General features: G+C 58.2%; 1 protein-coding gene across 1 annotated transcript in view; it reads right to left on the bottom strand.

Moving 5' to 3' along the window:
* DNMT1 (DNA methyltransferase 1) overlaps positions 1 to 22551 on the bottom strand; it is a 31685-nt gene that overhangs the window by 5477 nt on the left and 3657 nt on the right. The window contains exons 4-28 of the mRNA XM_038126308.1: positions 22399 to 22439; positions 22234 to 22285; positions 21894 to 21977; positions 21693 to 21802; positions 21480 to 21598; positions 21296 to 21388; positions 20187 to 20338; positions 18665 to 18852; positions 17687 to 17876; positions 16803 to 16900; positions 16567 to 16714; positions 15570 to 15685; positions 14908 to 15109; positions 14695 to 14828; positions 14431 to 14604; positions 12515 to 12736; positions 11301 to 11493; positions 10386 to 10476; positions 9750 to 9881; positions 7761 to 8043; positions 6249 to 6390; positions 4223 to 4389; positions 2483 to 2660; positions 617 to 812; positions 357 to 520 (exon numbers count right to left, since the gene is read on the bottom strand). Of these exons, the coding sequence (XP_037982236.1) occupies positions 357 to 520; positions 617 to 812; positions 2483 to 2660; positions 4223 to 4389; positions 6249 to 6390; positions 7761 to 8043; positions 9750 to 9881; positions 10386 to 10476; positions 11301 to 11493; positions 12515 to 12736; positions 14431 to 14604; positions 14695 to 14828; positions 14908 to 15109; positions 15570 to 15685; positions 16567 to 16714; positions 16803 to 16900; positions 17687 to 17876; positions 18665 to 18852; positions 20187 to 20338; positions 21296 to 21388; positions 21480 to 21598; positions 21693 to 21802; positions 21894 to 21977; positions 22234 to 22285; positions 22399 to 22439 (3669 nt within the window). The remainder of the gene's footprint in view (positions 1 to 356; positions 521 to 616; positions 813 to 2482; positions 2661 to 4222; positions 4390 to 6248; positions 6391 to 7760; positions 8044 to 9749; positions 9882 to 10385; positions 10477 to 11300; positions 11494 to 12514; positions 12737 to 14430; positions 14605 to 14694; positions 14829 to 14907; positions 15110 to 15569; positions 15686 to 16566; positions 16715 to 16802; positions 16901 to 17686; positions 17877 to 18664; positions 18853 to 20186; positions 20339 to 21295; positions 21389 to 21479; positions 21599 to 21692; positions 21803 to 21893; positions 21978 to 22233; positions 22286 to 22398; positions 22440 to 22551) is intronic.

The raw sequence follows: 22551 nt of genomic DNA, 5'->3' as shown, positions 1-22551 counted from the left end.
CCCAAGGGCAGTGACAACGATGACAACGGTGACCCTGACCCCACCAACCCCACCCAAGGGCTGTGACAACGATGACCCTGACCCCACCAACCCCACCCAAGAGCTGTGACAACGATGACAACGGTGACCCTGACCCCAGTGCCAGCCCCACCCAAGGGCTGTGACAACGATGACAACGATGACCCTGACCCCAGCGCCAGCCCCATCCAAGGGCTGTGACAACGATGACAACGATGACCCCACCAACCCCACCCAGGGGCTGTGACAACGATGACAACGGTGACCCTGACCCCAGCGCCAGCCCCACCCAAGAGCTGTGACAACGATGACAAGGGTGACCCTGAGGCCAGCCCCACCTGCTTGCCCATGGGCTCGGGGTTGGTGACGGTGGTGCTGAAGAAGCCGTCCCACTCCAGGCGCCCGTAGAGCCCGGCCCAGTGGTTGTGCCGGTTGCCGGTGTGCGGGAGGCACCACGGGATCAGCGTGTTGAACTGCCGGTCGGCCGGGTCGCACGGCTTCCCTGGGAAACGCCAAAAAAAAAGCAAAAACCCCGGAATTTCGGGAAAGAGCCACGCCCGCCGGCGCGGGGACGCGGGTGCGGAGATCCGGCACGCACCTTCGGCGCAGGAGCAGACGCCGCGCAGGGCGCCGGAGCTGCTGCGGCCGTTCTTGCGCTCGTGGTGGGTGTAGCGCAGCTTCCTGGTGGTGGTGCCGTCCGACAGGCGCACCTCGATGTTGGGCAGGTCCCGCCAGTCGGAGCCCGGCGCCAGCGGGATGTGCCGCATCCGCGCCGCCACCAGCGCGCTCATGTCCTGCCGCGGCCAGCCCGGCGTCACCGCCCGGCCCCGGCGGGGCGCCGCGAGGGACAGCGGGGGGTGTTGGGCGACGATGGGGGGCGTTGGGCACCCATGGGGGACGTTGGGTGTCAATGGGGCACGTTGGGCAGCGATGGGGGACGTTGAGTATTGATGGAGGACGTTGGGCGTTGATGGGGGACGTTGGGCATCATTGGGGGACGTTGGGCACCACCAGAGCCCCATGGGGGACAATGGGGGGACGTTGGGCACCAATGGGGGACGTTGGGCACCCATGGGGGATGTTGGGCGTTGATGGGGGGTGTTGGGCATCGATGGGGGATGTTGGGTATTGATGGGGGACGTTGGGCACCCATGGGGGACGTTGGGCACCGATGGGGGACGTTGGGTATTGATGGAGGACGTTGGGCATCAACGGGGGGTGTTGGGCATTGATGGGGGGCGTTGGGCAGCAATGGGGGACGTTGGGTATTGATGGAGGATGTTTGGTATCGATGGGGGACATTGGACACTGATGGGGGACGTTGGCACCGATGGGGGACGTTGGGCACCAGTGGGGGACGGGCACCACCAGAGCCCCATGGGGGACAATGGGGGGACGTTGGGCAGCAATGGGGGACGTTGGGCGTCGATGGAGGACGTTGGGCAGCAATTGGGGGGATGTTGGGCATCAATGGGGGACGTTGGGCACCACCAGGGGACATTGGGCACCAATGGGGGACGTTGGGCAGCATTGAGGGATGTTGGGCACCCATGGGGGACGTTGGGCACCATCGGGGGACGTTGGGCACCGCCAGGCGACGGTTGGTGCTCAGGGCAAGGGTGGGGAGAGCTGGCTCCCAGTGGATTCACTGACTCCCAAGGGATCCGCCAGATCCCGGTGGTCCCAGCAGGCTCCCAGTGGACAGTGGGACAATGGGACAATCCCAAGGGATCCCGGTGGTCCCAGCAGGCTCCCAGTGGACAATGGGACACTCCCAAGGGATCCCGGTGGTCCCAGCAGGCTCCCAGTGGCTCCACCACTCCCAACACCTCCACATCTTCCCAAAACCTCCACCAGCTCCCAGAACCACCGTCCCCAAGACATCCACCATTCCCACCACCTCCACCATTCCCAAATCCTTCACCATTCCCAAATCCACCATTCCCAAATCCACCATTCCCAAATCCATCATCCCCAGCACTTCCACCATTCCCAAATCCACCATTCCCAAATCCACCATTCCCACCAAATCCACCATTCCCAAATCCACCATCCCCACCAAATCCACCATTCCCAAATCCACCATTCCCAACAAATCCACCATTCCCAAATCCACCATTCCCAAATCCACCATTCCCAACAAATCCACCATTCCCAAATCCACCATTCCCAGTACCTCCACCATTCCCAAATCCTTCACCATTCCCAAGTCCACCATTCCCACCACCTCCACCATTCCCAAATCCACCATTCCCAGTACCTCCACCATTCCCAAATCCACCATTCCCACCAAATCCACCATTCCCAAATCCTTCACCATTCCCAAGTCCACCATTCCCAGCACCTCCACCATTCCCCCATCCCGATTCTGGGCACGGCCCCCCCGGGAAGCCGCGGGGCCGCTCCGGCGGGATGCGGCGGGATGCGGCGGGATGCGGCGGGATGCGGCGGATGCCGTTCCCACCTTGCAGATGTGATCCCTGAGGATGGGCTGGTACTGGGAGCCGCGGATCTGGCGCTGGAACCAGGACTGGGGCTCGCCGTTGTAGGAGATCTCCAGCGCCGAGGCGCCGTTCCGGATCTCCGGCAGGTCCGACATCGTGTCCCGCACCGTGATGGTGCGGAACGGGCCCGAGTACGTCCTGCGGGCAGGGAATTCCCAGCTCGGAACCCCCGACTCGGAATCCCGACTCGGAATCCCGAACTCGGAACTCCCAACCTGGAATTCCCAACTCGGAACTCCCAGCCTGGAACTCTCAGCTTGGAATTCCCAGCTTAAAATGCCCAACTTGGAACTCCCAACTTGGAATTCCCAACACCGAAATTCCCAACACCGAAATTCCCAACTCGGAACTCCCAACTTGGAGCTCCCAACTTGGAATTTCCAACTCAGAACTCCCAACTCGGAATTCCCAATGTGGAATTCCCAACTCGGAACTCCCAACACCAAAATTCCCAACTCAGAACTCCCAGCTCAAAATTCCCAACTCAGAACTCCCAACCTGGAATTTCCAACTCAGAATTCCCAACTCGGAACTCCCAGCTTGGAATTCCCAACCTGGAATTTCCAACTCAGAATTCCCAACTCGGAACTCCCAACTCGGAACTCTCAGCTTGGAATCCCCAACTTGGAATTCCCAGCTCAAAATGCCCAACTTGGAACTCCCAACTTGGAATTCCCAACTCAGAAATCCCAACTCGGAACTCTCAGCTTGGAACTCCCAACTCAGAACTCCCAACTCGGAATTCCCAACACCGAAATTCCCAACTCGGAACTCCCAGCTCAAAATTCCCAACTCAGAACTCCCAACCTGGAATTTCCAACTCAGAACTACCAGCATGGAACTCCCAACTCGGAACTCTCAGCTTGGAATTCCCAACATGGAACTCCCAACTCAGAAATCCCAACTTGGAACTCTCAGCTTGGAACTCCCAACTCGGAATTCCCAACACCGAAATTCCCAACTCGGAACTCTCAGCTTGGAATTCCCAACTTGGAATTTCCAACTCGGAACTCCCAACTTGGAAATTCCAACTCGGAACTCCCAGCTCAAAATTCCCAACTCAGAACTCCCAACTCGGAATTTCCAACTCAGAATTCCCAACTCGGAACTCCCAACTCGGAACTCTCAGCTTGGAACTCCCAACCTGGAATTTCCAACTCAGAATTCCCAACTCAGAACTCCCAACTCAGAACTCTCAGCTTGGAATTCCCAGCTTGGAATTCCCAGCTCAAAATGCCCAACTTGGAACTTCCAACTGGGAGTTCCCACCTCAGAAATCCCAACACCGAAATTCCCAACTCGGAACTCCCAACTCGGAACTCCCAATGTGGAAATTCCAACTCGGAACTCCCAGCTCAAAATTCCCAACTCAGAACTCCCAACCTGGAATTTCCAACTCAGAATTCCCAACTCGGAACTCCCAACTCGGAACTCTCAGCTCAAAATGCCCAACTTGGAACTTCCAACTTGGAATTCCCAACTCAGAAATCCCAAACTCGGAACTCTCAGCTTGGAGCTCCCAACTCGGAACTCCCAACTCGGAATTCCCAACGCTGAAATTCCCAACTCAGAACTCTCAGCTTGGAATTCCCAACGCCGAAATTCCCAACTCGGAACTCTCAGCTTGGAATTTCCAACTCGGAACTCCCAGCACGGAACTCCCAACTCGGAATTCCCGAGCCGGAACTCCGGGCTCTCACCGGGTGATGTTGCTGACGAACTTCTTGTCGTCCACCACGACGCTGAGCTGGCAGGCGCGGGGCGCGAAGACGTGCAGCGGCTCGGGGAACATGGGCAGCCTCTCGCCCGGCGCCGCCGCCAGCACGATGGCGCGGCGCCGCGTCTGCGCCACGCCGTACTGCCCCGCCTGCGGGGACAGCGCCGTCACCGCGCGGCCACCGCCACCCGAGGGGACAGCTACTGGGGAACCGGGGTGGCCACGGCCGTGTGGAGCCCTCGTGGAGATGGGAATGTCCCCAGAGACACCCGAGGGGACAGTTCCTGGGGACGTTGTGGTGGCCACGGCCGTGTGGAGCCCTTAAGGAGATGGGAATGGCCCCAGAGCCACCCAAGGGGTCTTTGGAGGGGACAATTCCTGAGGGACAGGGTGGGGATGGCCCCAGAGCCACCCGAGGGGACAGGTCCTGGGGACCTTGTGGTGGCTACGGCCGTGTGGAGCCCTCGTGGAGATGGGAATGGCCCCAGAGCCACCCGAGGGGACAGTCTGCCTTGGGAGGGGACAGGTCCTGGGGAACCAGGGTGACCACGGCCGTGTGGAGCCCTCGTGGAGATGGGAATGTCCCCAGAGCCACCCGAGGGGACAGTCTGCCTTGGGAGGGGACAGGTCCTGGGGACATTGTGGTGGCCGTGGCCGTGTGGAGCCCTCGTGGAGATGGGAATGGCCCCAGAGCCACCCGAGGGGACAGTTCCTGGGGACATTGGGGTGGCCACAGCCGTGTGGAGCCCTCGTGGAGATGGGAATGGCCCCAGAGCCACCCGAGGGGTCTTTGGAGGGGGTGGGAATGTCCCCAGAGCCACCCAAGGGGTCTTTGGAGGGGACAATCCATGAGGGAGAGGGGTGGGAATGGCCCCAGAGCCACCTGAGGGGACAGTTCCTGGGGACATTGGGGTGGCCACGGCCATGTGGAGCCCTCGTGGAGATGGGAATGGCCCCAGAGCCACCCGAGGGGACAGTTCCTGGGGACATTGGGGTGGCCACGGCCGTGTGGAGCCCTCGTGGAGATGGGAATGTCCCCAGAGCCACCCAAGGGGTCTTTGGAGGGGGTGGGAATGTCCCCAGAGCCACCCAAGGGGACAGTTCCTGGGGACATTGTGGTGGCCACGGCTGTGTGGAGCCCTCATGGAGATGGGAATGGCCCCAGAGCCACCCGAGGGGACAGCTCCTGGGGACATTGGGGTGGCCACGGCCGTGTGGAGCCCTCGTGGAGATGGGAATGGCCCCAGAGCCACCCGAGGGGACAGTCTGCCTTGGGAGGGGACAGGTCCTGGGGAACCAGGGTGACCACGGCCGTGTGGAGCCCTCGTGGAGATGGGAATGTCCCCAGAGACACCCGAGGGGACAGCCTGCCTTGGGAGGGGACAGGTCCTGGGGACATTGGGGTGGCCATGGCCGTGTGGAACCCTCGTAGAGATGGGAATATCCCCAGAGACACCTGAGGGGACAGTTCCTGGGGACATTGTGGTGGCCACGGCCGTGTGGAGCCCTCAAGGAGATGGGAATGGCCCCAGAGCCACCCGAGGGGTCTTTGGAGGGGGTGGGAATGTCCCCAGAGCCACCCAAGGGGTCTTTGGAGGGGACAATCCATGAGGGAGAGGGGTGGGAATGGCCCCAGAGCCACCCGAGGGGACAGGTCCTGGGGACATTGTGGTGGCCATGGCCATGTGGAGCCCTCGTGGAGATGGGAATGTCACCAGAGCCACCCGAGGGGTCTTTGGAGGGGACAATCCATGAGGGACAGGGGTGGGAATGTCCCCAGAGCCACCCAAGGGGTCTTTGGAGGGGACAATCCATGAGGGACAGGGGTGGGAATGTCCCCAGGGCCACCCAAGGAGTCAATCCCCCCTCTGAAGGACCAACTGGGAACGGGCCGATTCCCAACCGGGGACAACTCCTTTGGGAACGTCCCCAAGGAGCGACAGAGCCAACATTCCTCGAGGCGCCAAAAAAGGGGTTTTTGCCCCCAAAAGCAGCCCTGGAGCGCCCACCTGGAGCACCCCGAAGGTGCACTGGTAGCCCATGCGCACCAGGCAGCGCAGGGTCAGCTTCAGCACCATGGACCTCTTGAAGGACACGAAATTCCGGACGTTCTCCAGCAGGAAGAAGCGCGGCCGGTAATAATCGCAGTAACTGCGGGGACGGCGCGGCGTCGGCGCGGCCGGGGGACGCCGGACGGGGCCTCACCCCAAAAACTGCCTCCCCATCACCCCAAAAAATCCCATCCACACCCATGAGGGGACACCAGATGGGGTCCCACCCCAAAAATCCCATCCACACCCATGAGGGGACACTGGACGGGGTCCCACCTCCCAAAAATCTCCTCCATCACCCCAAAAAATCCCATCCACACCCATGAGGGGACACCGGACGGGGTCTCACCCCAAAAACCACCTCCCCATCACCCCAAAAATCCCATCCACACCCATGAGGGGACACCGGATGGGGTCCCACCACCCAGAAATCCACTCCAGACCCACCAGGGGACACCAGATGGGGTCCCACCTCAAAAATCCCATCCACACCCATGAGGGGACACCGGACGGGGTCTCACCTCAAAAACCCCCTCCCCATCACCCCAAAAAATCCCTTCCAGACCCACCAGGGGACACCGGATGGGGTCTCACCCCAAAAACTGCCTCCCCATCACCCCAAAAATCCCATCCACACCCGTGAGGGGACACCGGATGGGGTCCCACCTCCCAAAAAACTCCTCCATCATCCCAAAAAATCCCATCCACACCCGTGAGGGGACACCAGATGGGGTCTCACCCCAAAAAACTCCTCCCCATCACCCCAAAAAATCCCATCCACACCCGTGAGGGGACATCAGATGGGTCTCACCTCCCAAAAATCCCCTCCAGACCCACCAGGGGACACCGGACGGGGTCTCACCCCAAAAACCCCCTCCCCATCACCCCAAAAAATCCCATCCACACCCGTGAGGGGACACCGGATGGGGTCCCACCTCCCAAAAATCTCCTCCATCACCCCAAAAAATCCCATCCACACCCATGAGGGGACACCAGATGGGGTCTCACCTCCCAAAATTCCCTCCAGACCCACCAGGGGAGATCAGATGTGGTCCCACCTCCCAGAAATCCCTTCCAGACCCACCAGGGGACACCAGATGGGTCTCACCTCCCTAAAATCCCTTCCACACCCACCAGGGGACACCAGATGGGTCCCAAAATTCCTTCCACACCCATCAGAGGACATCAGATGGGTCCCACCTCCCAGAAATCCCCTCCAGACCCACCAGGGGACACCAGATGGGGTCCCACCTCCCAGAAATCCCCTCCACACCCACCAGGGGACATCAGATGGGTCTCACCTCCCAAAAATCCCTTCCACACCCACCAGGGGACACCAGATGGGTCCCAAAATTCCTTCCACACCCATCAGAGGACACCAGATGTGGTCCCACCTCCCAAAAATCCCTTCCACACCCACCAGGGGACATCAGATGGGTCCCACCACCCAGAAACCCCCTCCAGGCACACCTGAGGAAGGAGACCACCAGGGAGTTCTTGAACTTGGAGTAGGTGCGGGAGTTGAAGCGGTTCATGCCGCTGAAGCCCTGGCACGGGGGGCCGCCGCAGAGCATCTCCACGTCGCCCTTCTGGGGCAGCTTCTGGCCCAGGGAGTTGGTCTTCTCGCCGGCCATGACCAGCTTGAGGAGCACGTTGCAGTCCTCGGTGAACACCGTGGTGCCGGGGTTGTTGAGGCGGAACGCCTGCGCCGCCGGCTCCCACATCTCGACGGCCCAGAGCGTCTCCGAGACTCCTGCGGGCACGGCCAAGGATGGGGACTGGGAATGGCACTGGGATGGGCACTGGGAATGGGCACTGGGAATGGGCAGGGATGGGCACCGGGATGGGTACTGGGAATGGGCAGGGATGGGCACTGGGATTGGGCAGGGATGGGCACTGGGAATGGGCACTGGGAATGGGCACTGGGAATGGGCACTGGGAATGGGCAGGGATGGGCACTGGGATGGGCACTGGGAATGGGCAGGGATGGGCACTGGGAATGGAGAGGGATGGGCAGGGATGGGTACTGGGATTGGGCACTGGGAATGGGCAGGGATGGGCACTGGGAATGGAGAGGGATGGGCAGGGATGGGTACTGGGATTGGGCACTGGGAATGGGCAGGGATGGGCACTGGGATGGGCACTGGGAATGGGCACTGGGAATGGGCAGGGATGGGCACTGGGAATGGCCAGTGTTGGGCACTGGGATGGGCACTGGGAATGGGCAGGGATGGCTGGAGCTCACAGCCCCACGAGCTGGACCTCACAGCCCCACGAGCTGGAGCTCACCACCCCACCAGCTGGACCTCACCACCCCACGAGCTTCACAGCCCCACGAGCTGGAGCTCACAGCCCCACGAGCTGGACCTCACCACCCCACCAGCTGGAGCTCACAGCCCCACGAGCTGGAGCTCACAGCCCCACGAGCTTCACAGCTCCACGAGCTGGAGCTCACAGCCCCACGAGCTGGAGCTCACAACCCGAGCTGGAGCTCACCACCCCACCAGCTGGAGCTCACCACCCCACCAGCTGGAGCTCACCACCCCACGAGCTGGAGCTCACAGCCCCACGAGCTGGAGCTCACAACCCGAGCTGGAGCTCACCACCCCACCAGCTGGAGCTCACCACCCCACGAGCTGGAGCTCACAGCCCCACGAGCTGGAGCTCACAACCCGAGCTGGAGCTCACCACCCCACCAGCTGGAGCTCACCACCCCACCAGCTGGAGCTCACAGCCCCACGAGCTTCACAGCCCCACGAGCTGGAGCTCACCACCCCACCAGCTGGAGCTCACAGCCCCACCAGCTGGAGCTCACAGCCCCACCAGCTGGACCTCACAGCTCCACGAGCTTCACAGCTCCATGAGCTGGAGGTCACCATCCACCAGCTGGACCTCACAGCCCCACGAGCTGGAGCTCACCACCCCACGAGCTGGAGCTCACAGCCCCACGAGCTTCACAGCTCCACGAGCTGGAGCTCACAACCCGAGCTGGAGCTCACAGTCCCACGAGCTGGAGCTCACAGCCCCACGAGCTGGAGCTCACCACCCCACGAGCTGGAGCTCACAACCTCACGAGCTTCACAGCTCCACGAGCTGGAGCTCACCACCCCACGAGCTGGAGCTCACAGCCCCACCAGCTGGACCTCACAGCTCCACGAGCTTCACAGCTCCATGAGCTGGAGGTCACCATCCACCAGCTGGACCTCACAGCCCCACGAGCTGGAGCTCACCACCCCACGAGCTGGAGCTCACAGCTCCACGAGCTTCACAGCCCCACCAGCTGGAGCTCACAGCCCCACGAGCTGGAGCTCACTGCCCCACGAGCTGGAGCTCACCACCCCACCAGCTGGAGCTCACCACCCCACCAGCTGGAGCTCACCACCCCACGAGCTGGAGCTCACAGCCCCACGAGCTTCACAGCTCCACGAGCTGGAGCTCACAACCCGAGCTGGAGCTCACCTGCCTGGTGGAAGCCCTCGGAGAGGCCCCCGCAGCCGGAGAACACGTCCAGCGTCCTCAGCTTGGGCACCTGCAGCTGGGCCGGCTCCTGCTCGCTCTGCTCCGCGCTCGCCGCCTTCCCTTTGCCCTTCCCTGCAGCCGGCGCCGCCGGGCTCAGTGCAGCCCTTCCTCCTCCTCCTCCTCCTCCTCCTCCTCCTCCTCTGGTAACCCATCACTCCCAGACCCTTTTCTGCCCCTTTTCTGCCCCTTTTTACCCATTTCCTGCCCCTTTTTACCCATTTTCTCCCCCTTTTTTACCCATTTTCTGACCCTTTTTCACCCATTTTCTGCCCCTTTTCCACCCCATTTTTCTGCCCCTTTTTTTCCCATTTTTCTGCCCCTTTTTACCCATTTTCAGCCCTTTCTTACCCATTTTCTCCCTGTTTTTTACCCATTTTTCTGCCCCTTTTTTACCCATTTTCTGCCCCTTTTTTACCCATTTTCCACCCTTTCCCCCATCTTTTCCTGACCCTTTTCCCATCCCTTTTCCTGCTCCTTCTCCCACCCTTTTCCACTTTTCTTTCTGGACTTTTCCCACCCCTTTTCCCACCTTTTTCCATCCCTTTTTCTGGACTTTCCCACCTTTTCCAGCCTCACCTTTCCCTTTCCCCTTGCCCTTCCCTTTGTTCCCGGAGCTCCGGGCGTGGTTGGGAGGATCCTCAAAGCTCTTGGTTTTGGCGTTGTAAGCCTGGAACAAAAAAACAACCAACCAAAAATCCTCATTTCACCAGAACCTCCACATTTTGCTCCATCCCTGGGGTCTGCAGACCTCCAGGAACCCATCCAGACCTCCAGGAACCCATCCAGACCTCCAGGAACTCATCCAGACCTCCAGGAACCATCCAGACCTCCAGGAACCCATCCAGACCTCCAGGAACCCATCCAGGAACCCATCCAGACCTCCAGGAACTCATCCAGGAACCCATCCAGACCTCCAGGAACCCACCCAGACCTCCAGGAACCCATCCAGGAACCCATCCAGACCTCCAGGAACCCATCCAGACCTCCAGGAACTCATCCAGACCTCCAGGAACCCATCCAGGAACCCATCCAGACCTCCAGGAACCCATCCAGACCTCCAGGAACTCATCCAGACCTCCAGGAACTCATCCAGGAACCCATCCAGACCTCCAGGAACCCATCCAGACCTCCAGGAACCCACCCAGACCTCCAGGAACCCATCCAGGAACCCATCCAGACCTCCAGGAACCCATCCAGATCTCCAGGAACCCATCCAGACCTCCAGGAACTCATCCAGACCTCCAGGAACCCATCCAGACCTCCAGGAACTCATCCAGACCTCCAGGAACCCATCCAGACCTCCAGGAACCCATCCAGGAACCCATCCAGACCTCCAGGAACTCAGTGTAGCACCCAAGATTTGCTCCCCAAAATCTCGGAACCGCCCCCAAATCCAACCCCTCCATGGAAATCCCACCAGAACCCCTCATTTTTCTCCATCCCCGGCGTCTCCAGACCCCCGCTGCCCCCCCGGACCCCCCGTCCCCTCACCTCCAGGAAGTAGAAGCGGTCCGGGCCCCCGGCCGAGTAGTCCTGGATGCTCTCGGTCAGGTCCTCGCCGTAGACCACGGAGCAGCGGCCCTGCACCGCCCGGAACTCCACGGTGGCCTCCTCGTCGCTCCAGTAGAGCAGGTTGATGTCGGCGTGGTAGCTCGCCTTGGTGGACTTGTGGGTGTTCTCGGGCCTGGGAATTCCCGGAGAAACGCCGGGATTAGGGGGGAGAACGCGAGGTGGGTCCCGCTCCTGGTGGGGTTGGGGTTCGGAGAGCGGGTTTTGGGGTGGCATGGAAGGAGGATTGGAGGTGGGATGGGGAGTGGGTTGAGGAGAAAGGGGTTTTGAGGGAGGTTGAGGCGTCCAGAGATGCCCAAAAATGTTCCAGGACGTCCAAAGACCTCCCACGACATCCAAAGACATCTCAAGACGTCCCAGGACATCCAAAAATATCCAAAGATACCCAAAGAGCTCCAAGGACATCCAAAAGTGTCCAAAGATGTCCGGTCAGGATCGTCCAAGTCCATGGATTTCCACCCCAACTCCCAGCGCCGCTCACGCCGCCGACCCCAAACCCTCATCCATTTTGGGAGCGTCTCCCCAATTTTGGGGCCACCGCGCCCAAACCCTCACGGCTTTGGGGACAAAACTCCCGATTTTGAGGCTGACCCGGCCTCACCGAGTGCGGGACAACCCTCGCAGCTTTGGGAGAGTTTTTCCAGCTGTGAAGGTCCAACCAGGATCATCCATCTGGAGACACCAGAACCCCCTTTTTTCTCCATCCCCTGGGGTCTCCAGACCTCCAGGAACCCATCCAGACCTCCAGGAACCCACTCAGACCTCCAAGAACCCATCCAGACCTCCAGGAACTCATCCAGACCTCCAGGAACCCATCCAGGAACCCATCCAGACCTCCAGGAACCCATCCAGACCTCCAGGAACTCATCCAGACCTCCAGGAACCCATCCAGGAACCCATCCAGACCTCCAGGAACTCAGCGTAGCACCCAAGATTTGCTCCCCAAAATCTCAGAACCGCCCCCAAATCCAACCCCTCCATGGAAATCCCACCTGGAGACACCAGAACCCCCATTTTTCTCCATCCCCCGGCGACCAAGAACCTCCAAAGGTTTGGGCCACCAAAATCTCCTTTCACCACCAACTCCAACCCTTCCCAGCCCCTCAGACCCCACCAAAACCGCCCGGGTTTGGCACCTGTAGAACTTGTAGATGCAGATCTTGATGTCGGCCTCGTTGGGTTTGCCGTTGCCGCGCAGGCTGCAGAAGATGCTCTTGATGCGGCCCACGCGGAACGGGTCGGGCGCGTCCAGGTTGCTGCCCTTGATGTACTCGGAGTACTTGCGGTAGTGCTCGGGGTGCAGCTCCTCGTCCACCGCCTCCTTCTTGGGCCTCTTGGCCGGGCTGGCCGGCTTCACGCTGCCAAAACCGGGAGGAACGTCCCAAAAACACGTCGGGACGCGGAGCTGGGGGGGGTCTTGGAGGGGTTTTCCAGGCTTGAGCTCGGTTTGTCCAGCAGAAGTTGGGTGGAGGTTTGGAATGGAGGGATCTTGTGGGGTTTTCCAGGTTGGACCCCAATTTTTTTTGGCAAAAGTTGGGTGAAGGTTTGGAATGGAGGGATCTTGTGGGGTTTTCCAGGATGGACCCCAATTTTTTTTGGCAAAAGTTGGGTGAAGGGTTGGAATTCGGGGATCTTGGTGGGGCCTCCTAACCTTAACTGGTTCTATGATTCCATAATTCCAATTTGTCCTCCAAAAGTTGGGTCAAGATTTGGAATTCCGGGATCTTGTGGGGTTTTCCAGGTTGGACCCCAATTTTTTTTGGCAAAAGTTGGGTGAAGGGTTGGAATTCGGGGATCTTGGAAGGGTTTTCCAGCCTTCATTCCAATTTATCCACCAAAAGTTGGGTGAAGGGTTGGAATTCGGGGATCTTGGTGGGGTCTCCTAACCTTAATTGGTTCTATGATTCCATAATTCCAATTTATCCATCAAAAGTTGGGTGAAGATTTGGAATGGAGGGATCTTGGTGGGGCCTCCTAACCTTAACTGGTTCTATGATTCCATAATTCCAATTTGTCCTCCAAAAGTTGGGTGAAGATTTGGAATTCAGGGATCTTGTGGGGTTTTCCAGGTTGGACCCCAATTTTTTTTGGCAAAAGTTGGGTGAAGGTTTGGAATTCGGGGATCTTGGAAGGGCTTTCCAGCCCTCATTCCAATTTATCCACCAAAAGTTGGGTGAAGGGTTGGAATTCGGGGATCTTGGAAGGGTTTTCCAGCCTTCATTCCAATTTATCCATCAAAAGTTGGGTGAAGGGTTGGAATTCGGGGATCTTGGTGGGGCCTCCTAACCTTAACTGGTTCTATGATTCCATAATTCCAATTTGTCCTCCAAAAGTTGGGTCAAGATTTGGAATTCAGGGATCTTGTGGGGTTTTCCAGGTTGGACCCCAATTTTTTTTGGCAAAAGTTGGGTGAAGGTTTGGAATTCGGGGATCTTGGAAGGGTTTTCCAGCCTTCATTCCAATTTATCCACCAAAAGTTGGGTGAAGATTTGGAATGGAGGGATCTTGGTGGGGCCTCCTAACCTTAACTGGTTCTATGATTCCATAATTCCAATTTGTCCTCCAAAAGTTGGGTCAAGATTTGGAATTCAGGGATCTTGGAGGAGTTTTCCAGTCTTGATCCCAATTTTTTTGGTCAAAAGTTGGGTGAAGAGTTGGAATTGAAGGATCTCGGAGGGGTTTTCCAATCTTGATTCCAACGTACTCACCAAAGGTTGGGTGAAGAGTTGGAATTGAGGGATCTTGGAGAGCTTTTAGAGCCTTAACCCCATCATTCCAATTTGTCCCCCCAAAACCGGGTTGAAATTCGGAACTCAGGATCCCCGAGGGATCTCCCAACTTGAAATCCCTGATCCAGCAATTCCCAAATTCCGATTCGCCCCCCAGAACGCAGCACCAGGATCATCCCACCAGAGCCACCTCCCAGTCCAACCACAAAAAAAACCAAAACTGGGGTGACCTTCACGCCGAACTTCCGGAAATTCGGGACACCAGCTCTCCATTCACAGGTGGGAAACGCCAAAAATCCCGAAGGTGGGACCCCCAAACCCACCTGAAGGAGAAGGCGTCCGGCAGCAGGTAGACGCCGTCCCCGACGCGGTACTGGACGCCGTTCTTGGTGGCCACGGCGTAGAACATCTTGCCGTCGGCCTCCTCCAGCGGCTCGGCCACCTTGGGGATCTCCTTGTGCCTCACCTCGTCCAGGCGCGCGCAGCTCATGCAGAACCTGCCGGAACACCGCCGGGTCCTCCAAAAAAAACCCGTTCTCTGGGGCGGGAAGAACCCAAAATTCCCGTTCTTCCGCCCAAAAACTGACTTGTACTTGTTGTCCTCGGTGGGCCGCGCGCCGGGCGGGCTCTCGAAGCGCGCGTACTCCTGGTCGTACCACATCTGGTAGAAGTAGGTCCTCCCGTCGTCCTCCACCATCTTGATCTCCGTGTCCAGCCCGCCCTGAGGGACAAAACCGCGGCGGTGGCCGGGATCGGCCGCGCTGGCCGGCAGCGGCCGGAGCCCGCGGCGCCGTCCCCACCTCCATGGCCCAGTTGTCCGAGGGCGCCTTGTAGATGACGTTGACCTTGCCGTGGATGTAGGACAGCTGCATGTCCTCGCACTCGTCCACCAGGAACAGCTCCAGAGGGTCCGAGGTGGCCCCCAGGACGGTGTCCGAGCCCAGGCAGAACCAGTGGGCGTGGAACATCTGGCCGCCGCTGTCCTCCCACATGGCCGTCACCCTGAGGGGCACCACGGTGTCACAGGGGACGTCCCACTGTCCCCAGGCCCATGGGAGGAGCAAGGAGAACCCACCTGGCTGGGTGGGATCATCGGGGACATCCCCGTGTCCCTAAACAACCCATGGGAGCAGGGAGAACCCACCTGGCCGGGTGGGATCATCGGGGATGTCCCCAACCCATGGGACAATGGAGAACCCACCTGGCCGGGTGGGATCATCGGGGACATCCCCGTGTCCCTAAACAACCCATGGGACAATGGAGAACCCACCTGGCTGGGTGGGATCATCAGGGATGTCCCCAACCCATGGGAGAATGGAGAACCCACCTGGCCAGGTGGGATCATCAGGGATGTCCCCATGTCCCCAGCCCATGGGAGCAGGGAGAACCCACCTGGGCAGGTGGAGGGTCTCGGTGGGGATGTCCCCATGTCCCCACCCCTGTGGGAACATGGAGAACCCACCTGGCCAGGTAGAGGGGCTTGGTGGGGTCGTCGGGGCTCACGGACACGCAGTCGCCCACCTCCAGGGTCTCGTTGTCGATGCAGACGCGTTGGTAGTAATCCTTCTTGCCGTCGCTCTGCCGGGGCATGGGGGCGGTTACGGGTACGGCCTCACCTGGATGGGGCCCTCACCTGGATGCGGCCCTCATCCAAGAGATCCAACTCTGGCCTCACCTGGATGGGTTCCCCTCACCTGGATGGTTCCCTCACCCACAAAATCCAACTCTGGCCTCACCTGGATGGGTTCCCCATCCATGAGATCCAGCTCTGACCTCACCTGGATGGGTTCCCCTCACCTGGATGGGTTCCCCACCCAAGAGATCCAAATCTGGCCTCACCTGGATGGGTTCCCCTCACCTGGATGGGTTCCCCTCACCTGGATGGGTTCCCTCACCCACAAAATCCAACTCTGGCCTCACCTGGATGGGTTCCCCACCCAAGAGATCCAAATCTGGTCTCACCTGGATGGGTTCCCCTCACCTGGATGGGTTCCCCACCCAAGAGATCCAAATCTGGCCTCACCTGGATGGGTTCCCCTCACCTGGATGGGTTCCCCTCACCTGGATGGTTCCCTCACCCACAAAATCCAACTCTGACCTCACCTGGATGGGTTCCCCTCACCTGGATGGTTCCCCCATCCATGAGATCCAACTCTGACCTCACCTGGATGGGCTTCCTCAGGTGGATGGGCTCCCTCATCCAAGAGATCCAACTCTGACCTCACCTGGATGGGTTCCCCACCCAAGAGATCCAACTCTGGTATCACCTGGATGGGTTCCCCACCCAAGAGATCCAACTCTGACCTCACCTGGATGGGTTCCCCACCCAAGAGATCCAACTCTGGCCTCACCTGGATGGGTTCCCCTCACCTGGATGGGCTCTCTCACCTTGCCAGATCCCCCCACCTGGACATGTCTCCTCACCTTTCCAGGCCCCCTCACCTGCCCAGGTGCCTCACCTTGATGGGCTCCCCGACCCAGGAGATGCGGCTCTTGTTCTGCTTCTTCTTGCGGCCCTGGAGCATCTTCTTGGGCGAGGGCATCTCGGGGATGTTGTCATCGACCTCCTCGTCCTCGTCCGCCTCCCGCACCGCCAGGTTGGGACACCTGGGACGTCACCGGGGACGTCACCGGGGGCTCGGGGTTGGGGACAGCGGGGTTTGGGGACGGGGACGTTGGGGACAGGGCCACCCACCTCCTCTGCAGACACGCCTGCTTGCTGCGGCCGCTGCCCCCGAACTTGACCATGTTCTGGCACGCCTTGCACTTGCCGCACTCGGGCTGCTGGCACACCTGGCACGGGACAGGGGACACCGGTGACACCGGGAATGCTCCTCCACCATCAACTCAACCAACTCGTGATGTTGACCAAGGTTGGAAGACCTTCCAAACCCAACCAACCCAACCCATGACATTGGCGTTGGCGTTGACCAAGGCTGGAAAAGCGCTTCAACATCAACCCAGCCCATGAAAATTACTTTGACCAAGACTGGAAGACTCTCCAAGATCAGCCAGCCCAATCCAGGGAGGTGATGTTGACCAAGATTGGAAGAGACCTTCAAGACCAACCAACCCAACCCACAACGCTGACGTTGGCCAACACTGGCAGCCCTTCAAGACCAACCAACCCAACCCAACCCAACGAGATGATGTTGACCAAGACTGGAAGAGACCTTCAAGACCAACCAACCCAACCCATGACGCTGATCTTGGCCAACACTGGCAGCCCTTCAAGACCAACCAACCCAACCCCTGACGCTGATCTTGGCCAACACTGGCAGCCCTTCAAGACCAACCAACCCAACCCATGACGCTGATCTTGGCCAACACTAGCAGCCCTTCAAGACCAACCAACCCAACCCAACCCAACCCAATGAGATGATGTTGACCAAGACTGGAAGATACCTTCAAGACCAACCAACCCAACCCACAACGCTGATGTTGGCCAACACTGGCAGTCCTTCAAGACTAACCAACCCAACCCAACCCAACGAGATGATGTTGACCAAGACTGGAAGAGACCTCCAAGACCAACCACCCAAACCCCTCGCCACCCCACGGCCGGTCACCCTGGGTCACCTCACAGACGCCGCAGCGCCGGCGCTTGGTGGCGTTCTCCTTGTCCTCCTCGCGCTCGTCCTTCTCGATCTGCTCCGAGAAGAAGGTGTCGAAGATGAGGTACACCAGCTTGGTGGTGGTGGCCTTGGTGGGACCCTTGTCCTTGTCGATGCGCGTCGGGTGGCGGATGGCCTGGCGCCGCACGGCTCGCCTGCGGCACGGGGACAGCGCTCAGGCCACGCCCGGGGACGGGGACACCACCCCGGGGACACCCAAGGGACCCCCACAGGTGCCGGGTGGGGTCGCCCAAAGGGTGCGGATGGATTTTGGGGACCCAACCCGGCGTCCTTCTCCCTCCGGAGAAGCATCAGGTTTGGGTTTGCCCAGTTTTGGGAGGATCTTCCCGATTTTGGGAGGGTTTTTGTGATCTTGGGAGGATCTTCCCGATTTTGGGAGAATTGTCCCAGTTTTGAGAGGGTCTTCCCAATTTTGGGAGAATTGTCCCAGTTTTGAGAGGGTCTTCCCAATTTTGGGAGGGTTTTTGTGATCTCGGGAGGATCTTCCCAATTTTGGGAGAGTTGTCCCAGTTTTGAGAGGGTCTTCCCAATTTTGGGGGGGCTTCTGCTCTGCCTCCCAGCACTTCTCGTGCCACTGAACCCAAATCCTCACCAGTTTTGGGAAGATTTTCCCAATTTTGGTTGGGGTCTCCCAATTTTGTGCTCACCGAACCCAAACCCTCCCCAATTTTAGGCAAATTCTCTTACTTTTGAGGTCCCGCTTCCCAAATTTCGGTCGGATTTGCCCAATTTTGGGGTTTTTGCCCCCAAACCTCACCTCTTGCCCAGGGTGACCCCACCCACCTTGATGAGGTCCATCACGCCCGGCACGAGAATCCCCAATTTTGGGCAGATTTTCCCAATATCGAGACCCCGGAGCCCAAACCCTCCCAGATTTCGGTCGGATTTTCCCGATTTTGGGGTTTTTGCCCCCAAAGCTCACCTCTTGCCCAGGGTGACGCCGGCCAGCTTGATGAGGTCCCTCATGCAGGGGGTGATGAGCACCGGGGGCTCGTCGCTGTCGCCGGCCTCGTCGTAGCTCTCCACCTGCTCCACCACGAACTGGGCGTGGCGCAGCAGCGAGTCCTCCGTGAAACGGTTGAAGTTGAGCCCCGCCGGCGGCACCGTGGTCTGGGGGAGTTTGGGAAGGGTTGGGAAGGGTTGGGAAGGGTTGGGGATGGTTGGGAAGGGTTGGGGATGGTCACTGACGCCTCTCCAGATCACCCGTTCCAAGGATCACCAAGGTTGGGAATGGCTGGGAAGGGTTGAGATGGTTTGGAATGGTTGGGGATGGTTTGGAATGGTTTGGAATGGCTGGGAATGGTTGGGAAGGGTTGGGGATGGTTGGGGATGGTTGGGAAGGGTTGGGGATGGTCACTGACGCCTCCCCAGATCACCCGTTCCAAGGATCACCAAGGTTGGGAATGGCTGGGAAGGGTTGAGATGGTTTGGAATGGTTGGGGACGGTTTGGGATGGTTTGGAATGGTTGGGATGGTTGGGATGGTTGCGGATGGTTGGGAAGGGTTGGGGATGGTCACTGACGCTTCTCCAGATCACCCGTTCCAAGGGTCACCAAGGATGTGAAGGGTTGGGAAGGGTTGAGATGGTTTGGAATGGTTGGGGACGGTTTGGGATGGTTTGGAATGGTTGGGATGGTTTGGAATGGTTGAGGATGGTTTGGAATGGTTGGGATGGTTGGGGATGGTTGAGATGGTTGGGAATGGTTGGGGATGGTTTGGGATGGTTTGGGATGGTTGGGGATGGTTGGGAAGGGTTGGGGATGGTCACTGACGCTTCTCCAGATCACCCGTTCCAAGGGTCACCAAGGATGGGAAGGGTTGGGAAGGGTTGAGATGGTTTGGGAATGGTTGGGGATGGTTTGGAATGGCTGGGGAGGTGACACCGTGGAAAGGCAACACCACGGGGAGGTGACACCATGGGGAGGTGACACCGCGGGGAGGTGACAGCACGGGGAGGTGACACCATGGGGAGGCGACACCAAGGGTAGGTCACACCGTGGGGAGGTGACACTGTGGAGAGGTGACACCGTGGAGAGGCGACAGTGTGGGGAGGTGACACCATGGGGAGGTGACACCATGGAAAGGCAACACCACGGGGAGGTGACACCAGGGGGAGGTGACGCCACGGGGAGGTGACACCACAGGGAGGTGAGACTGAGGAAAGGTGACACAATGGGGAGGTGACACCGTGGAAAAGCAACACCACGGGGAGGTGACAGCACGGGGAGGTGACACCATGGGGAGGTGCCACCATGGGGAGGTTACACCATGGAAAGGCAACACCATGGGGAGGTGACACCGCGGGGAGGTGACACCACGGGGAGGTGACACCGTGGAAAGGCGACAGTGTGGGGAGGTGACACCACGGGGAGGTGACACCATGGGGAGGTGCCACCGCGGGGAGGTGCCAACGCGGAGAGGTGCCACCGCAGCGGCACAGTCACCTCGATCTTGTTGAGCAGGTCCTCGTAGCTGACGTGGCGGTTGTTCTGCAGGAACTCCACCACGATCTTGCTCATGTAGATCTTCTCCTGCATCAGCGCGAAGGTGGGCGCGTACTCCTCGCTGGGCTCCATCAGGATGTAGTCGGCGAAGGCTGCGGGAGGCCCCGGAACGGGGGATTTGGGGCAAAAACGGGGTGGGAGAGGAGAGGAACGGGGGAAATGAGGGGGAGAGGAGAGGGGAGAGAAAAGAGGAGGAGAGAGAGAGAAAAAATGAGGGGGAAAGAGGAAAAAATGAAATAAAAGAAGAGGGAAAGGGCAGGAAAAAGGAGGAATGAAGAGGAAAGAGAGGAAAGAAATAAAATAAAATAAAATAAAATAAAATAAAATAAAATAAAATAAAATAAAATAAAATAAAATAAAATAAAATAAAATAAAATGAAAAGGGCAGGAAAAAGGAGAAATGAGGAGGAAAGAGAGAAAAGAAAGAGAAGGAAATAAAATAAAATAAAATAAAGTAAAATAAAATAAAATAAAATGGGCAGGAAAAAGGAGAAATGAGGAGGAAAGAGAGGAAAGAAAGAGGAAGGAAATAAAATAAAATAAAATAAAATAAAATAAAATAAAATAAAATAAAATAAACATAAAAGGAAAAGAGCAGAAAAAAGGAGAAATGAGGAGGAAAATAAAATAAAGGAGAAAAGAGCAGGAAAAAGGAAAGAGAGGAAAGAAAGAAGAAGGAAAAGAGAAAGAAAATAAAGTGGGAAAGAGCAGAAAAGAGGAGGAAAAAGGAGGAAAGAAGAGGAAGAAAGAAAGAGAAGAAAAAAGGGAAGACAGAGAAAAGATGGAAAAAAGAGAGGAAAGAAAAGAAAAGAAGAAAAAAGAAAACAAGAAAAACCAGAAAAACGAAAGAAGAAAAGAGGAAAGGGAGAAAAAAAAGGGAGAAAAAAAATAGAAAAAAAAGGAGAAAAGGAGAAGAAAGGGAGAAGAAAGGAGAAGGGAGAAAAAGGAGGAGAAAAGGCAAAAACCCTGAAACCCTGCCCCAAAAAAAGCCCAAAATAACCCAAAACCACCCCAAAAAAGCCCCAAATCCCCCCGAAGCCCCTCCTCACCCGTGCTGAAGCCGATCAGCGCCTTCTCCCCGCCGTCGAAGCCCGTGATCCACCAGGCGTTGATGGGCCCCAGCTTCTTGGCTCTCACCCCACCTGGCAAGCAAACCAGAACATTCCGGCAATTCCCACCCCGGGGGGGTCCCGAAATGCCCGGAATTCCGGAAGATTCCGGACGTTTCCTCACCGTCCAGGCAGGGGTTGTCGTCGTAGATGGGTTTGACGACACCGCTGAAGTAGAGCTCGATGTTCCTCTCGATGAGGCCGGTGTCGAAGGGACACAGGTGTCCCCTCTTGTCATAAACGCTGCCGGGGGGGTGGAGGGGACACGCGGAGGGCGTGGGGCGCCGTTCCCGAGGGAATTCCAGAGGGAATCCCCCCCTCCTCTCCGGGATCTCACCTGAAGGAGGTGACTTTGTGCTGGGGCAGGTCCTCGTAGCTCTCGAAGCCGTCCTCGTTGGCGTCGAAGATGGACAAGCGCTCGTCCGTCAGCATCTCCGGCTCCTCCAGCTGGATTTCAGGGGGAAAAAAACCCCAAAAATCGGGATTAAAGGATATTCCTGCTTTTCTGAGCTCGGCGAAGGAGGTTTGGATCCCTTACGGCGTCGTCGGGGTCGCCTTGGAAGAATTTGAGGTCGGGGTCGTCCAGGTACTGCCGGCAGTCGAGGCATTTCGGGGGGGTGGTCTGCGGGAGAGGGGAGGGAGAGTCAGCTTTCCCCAGAGTTATTCCCGGATTTTCCAGGATTTTGGCAAAATCCGGGGTTTCCCATCAGAAGCTGCCGGGATTTCGGGAAGGTGAAAGGGCTGGAAACGGGTTTATATTCCCACAGGATGATTCACCCTTCGGAATGATCAACTCGGCCCAAAAAAACCCTAAAATTCAGGAGTTTGAAGGGATTGAGAAATCCCAAAAAAAAAAAATGGGATGAGGGGGGACTTACTTTAGCAGAGGCAGCGATTTTAACCTGAGGGATTTCGTCTTTGATTTCCGACCTGCGAGGGAAAAGTGAAATTGTGGGATGAGGACGGAGCAGCGACGTCGTCGGTGTCACTGTCACCGGCACCGGGACACGGCTCCGGCCGGGAGCGCTGCCCCTTCTCCTCACCCGTCTTTGGTTTCCATTTTCATCCTTTTCTCATCTTGATCCTGGGGAAAAAAGCAAAAAAAATGGGAAAGGAGAAGGAAAATGCAATCCCAGCGTGGCCGAAATCCTGGGAAATGCTCTGGGATGTCAAAATGGAGCAAAATCCTGGGAAAT

The sequence above is a fragment of the Motacilla alba genome, unplaced genomic scaffold (assembly GCF_015832195.1).
Source record: "Motacilla alba alba isolate MOTALB_02 unplaced genomic scaffold, Motacilla_alba_V1.0_pri HiC_scaffold_34, whole genome shotgun sequence".
Taxonomy (NCBI): Eukaryota; Metazoa; Chordata; class Aves; order Passeriformes; family Motacillidae; genus Motacilla; species Motacilla alba.
This window is presented reverse-complemented; position numbering and strand designations above follow the sequence as displayed.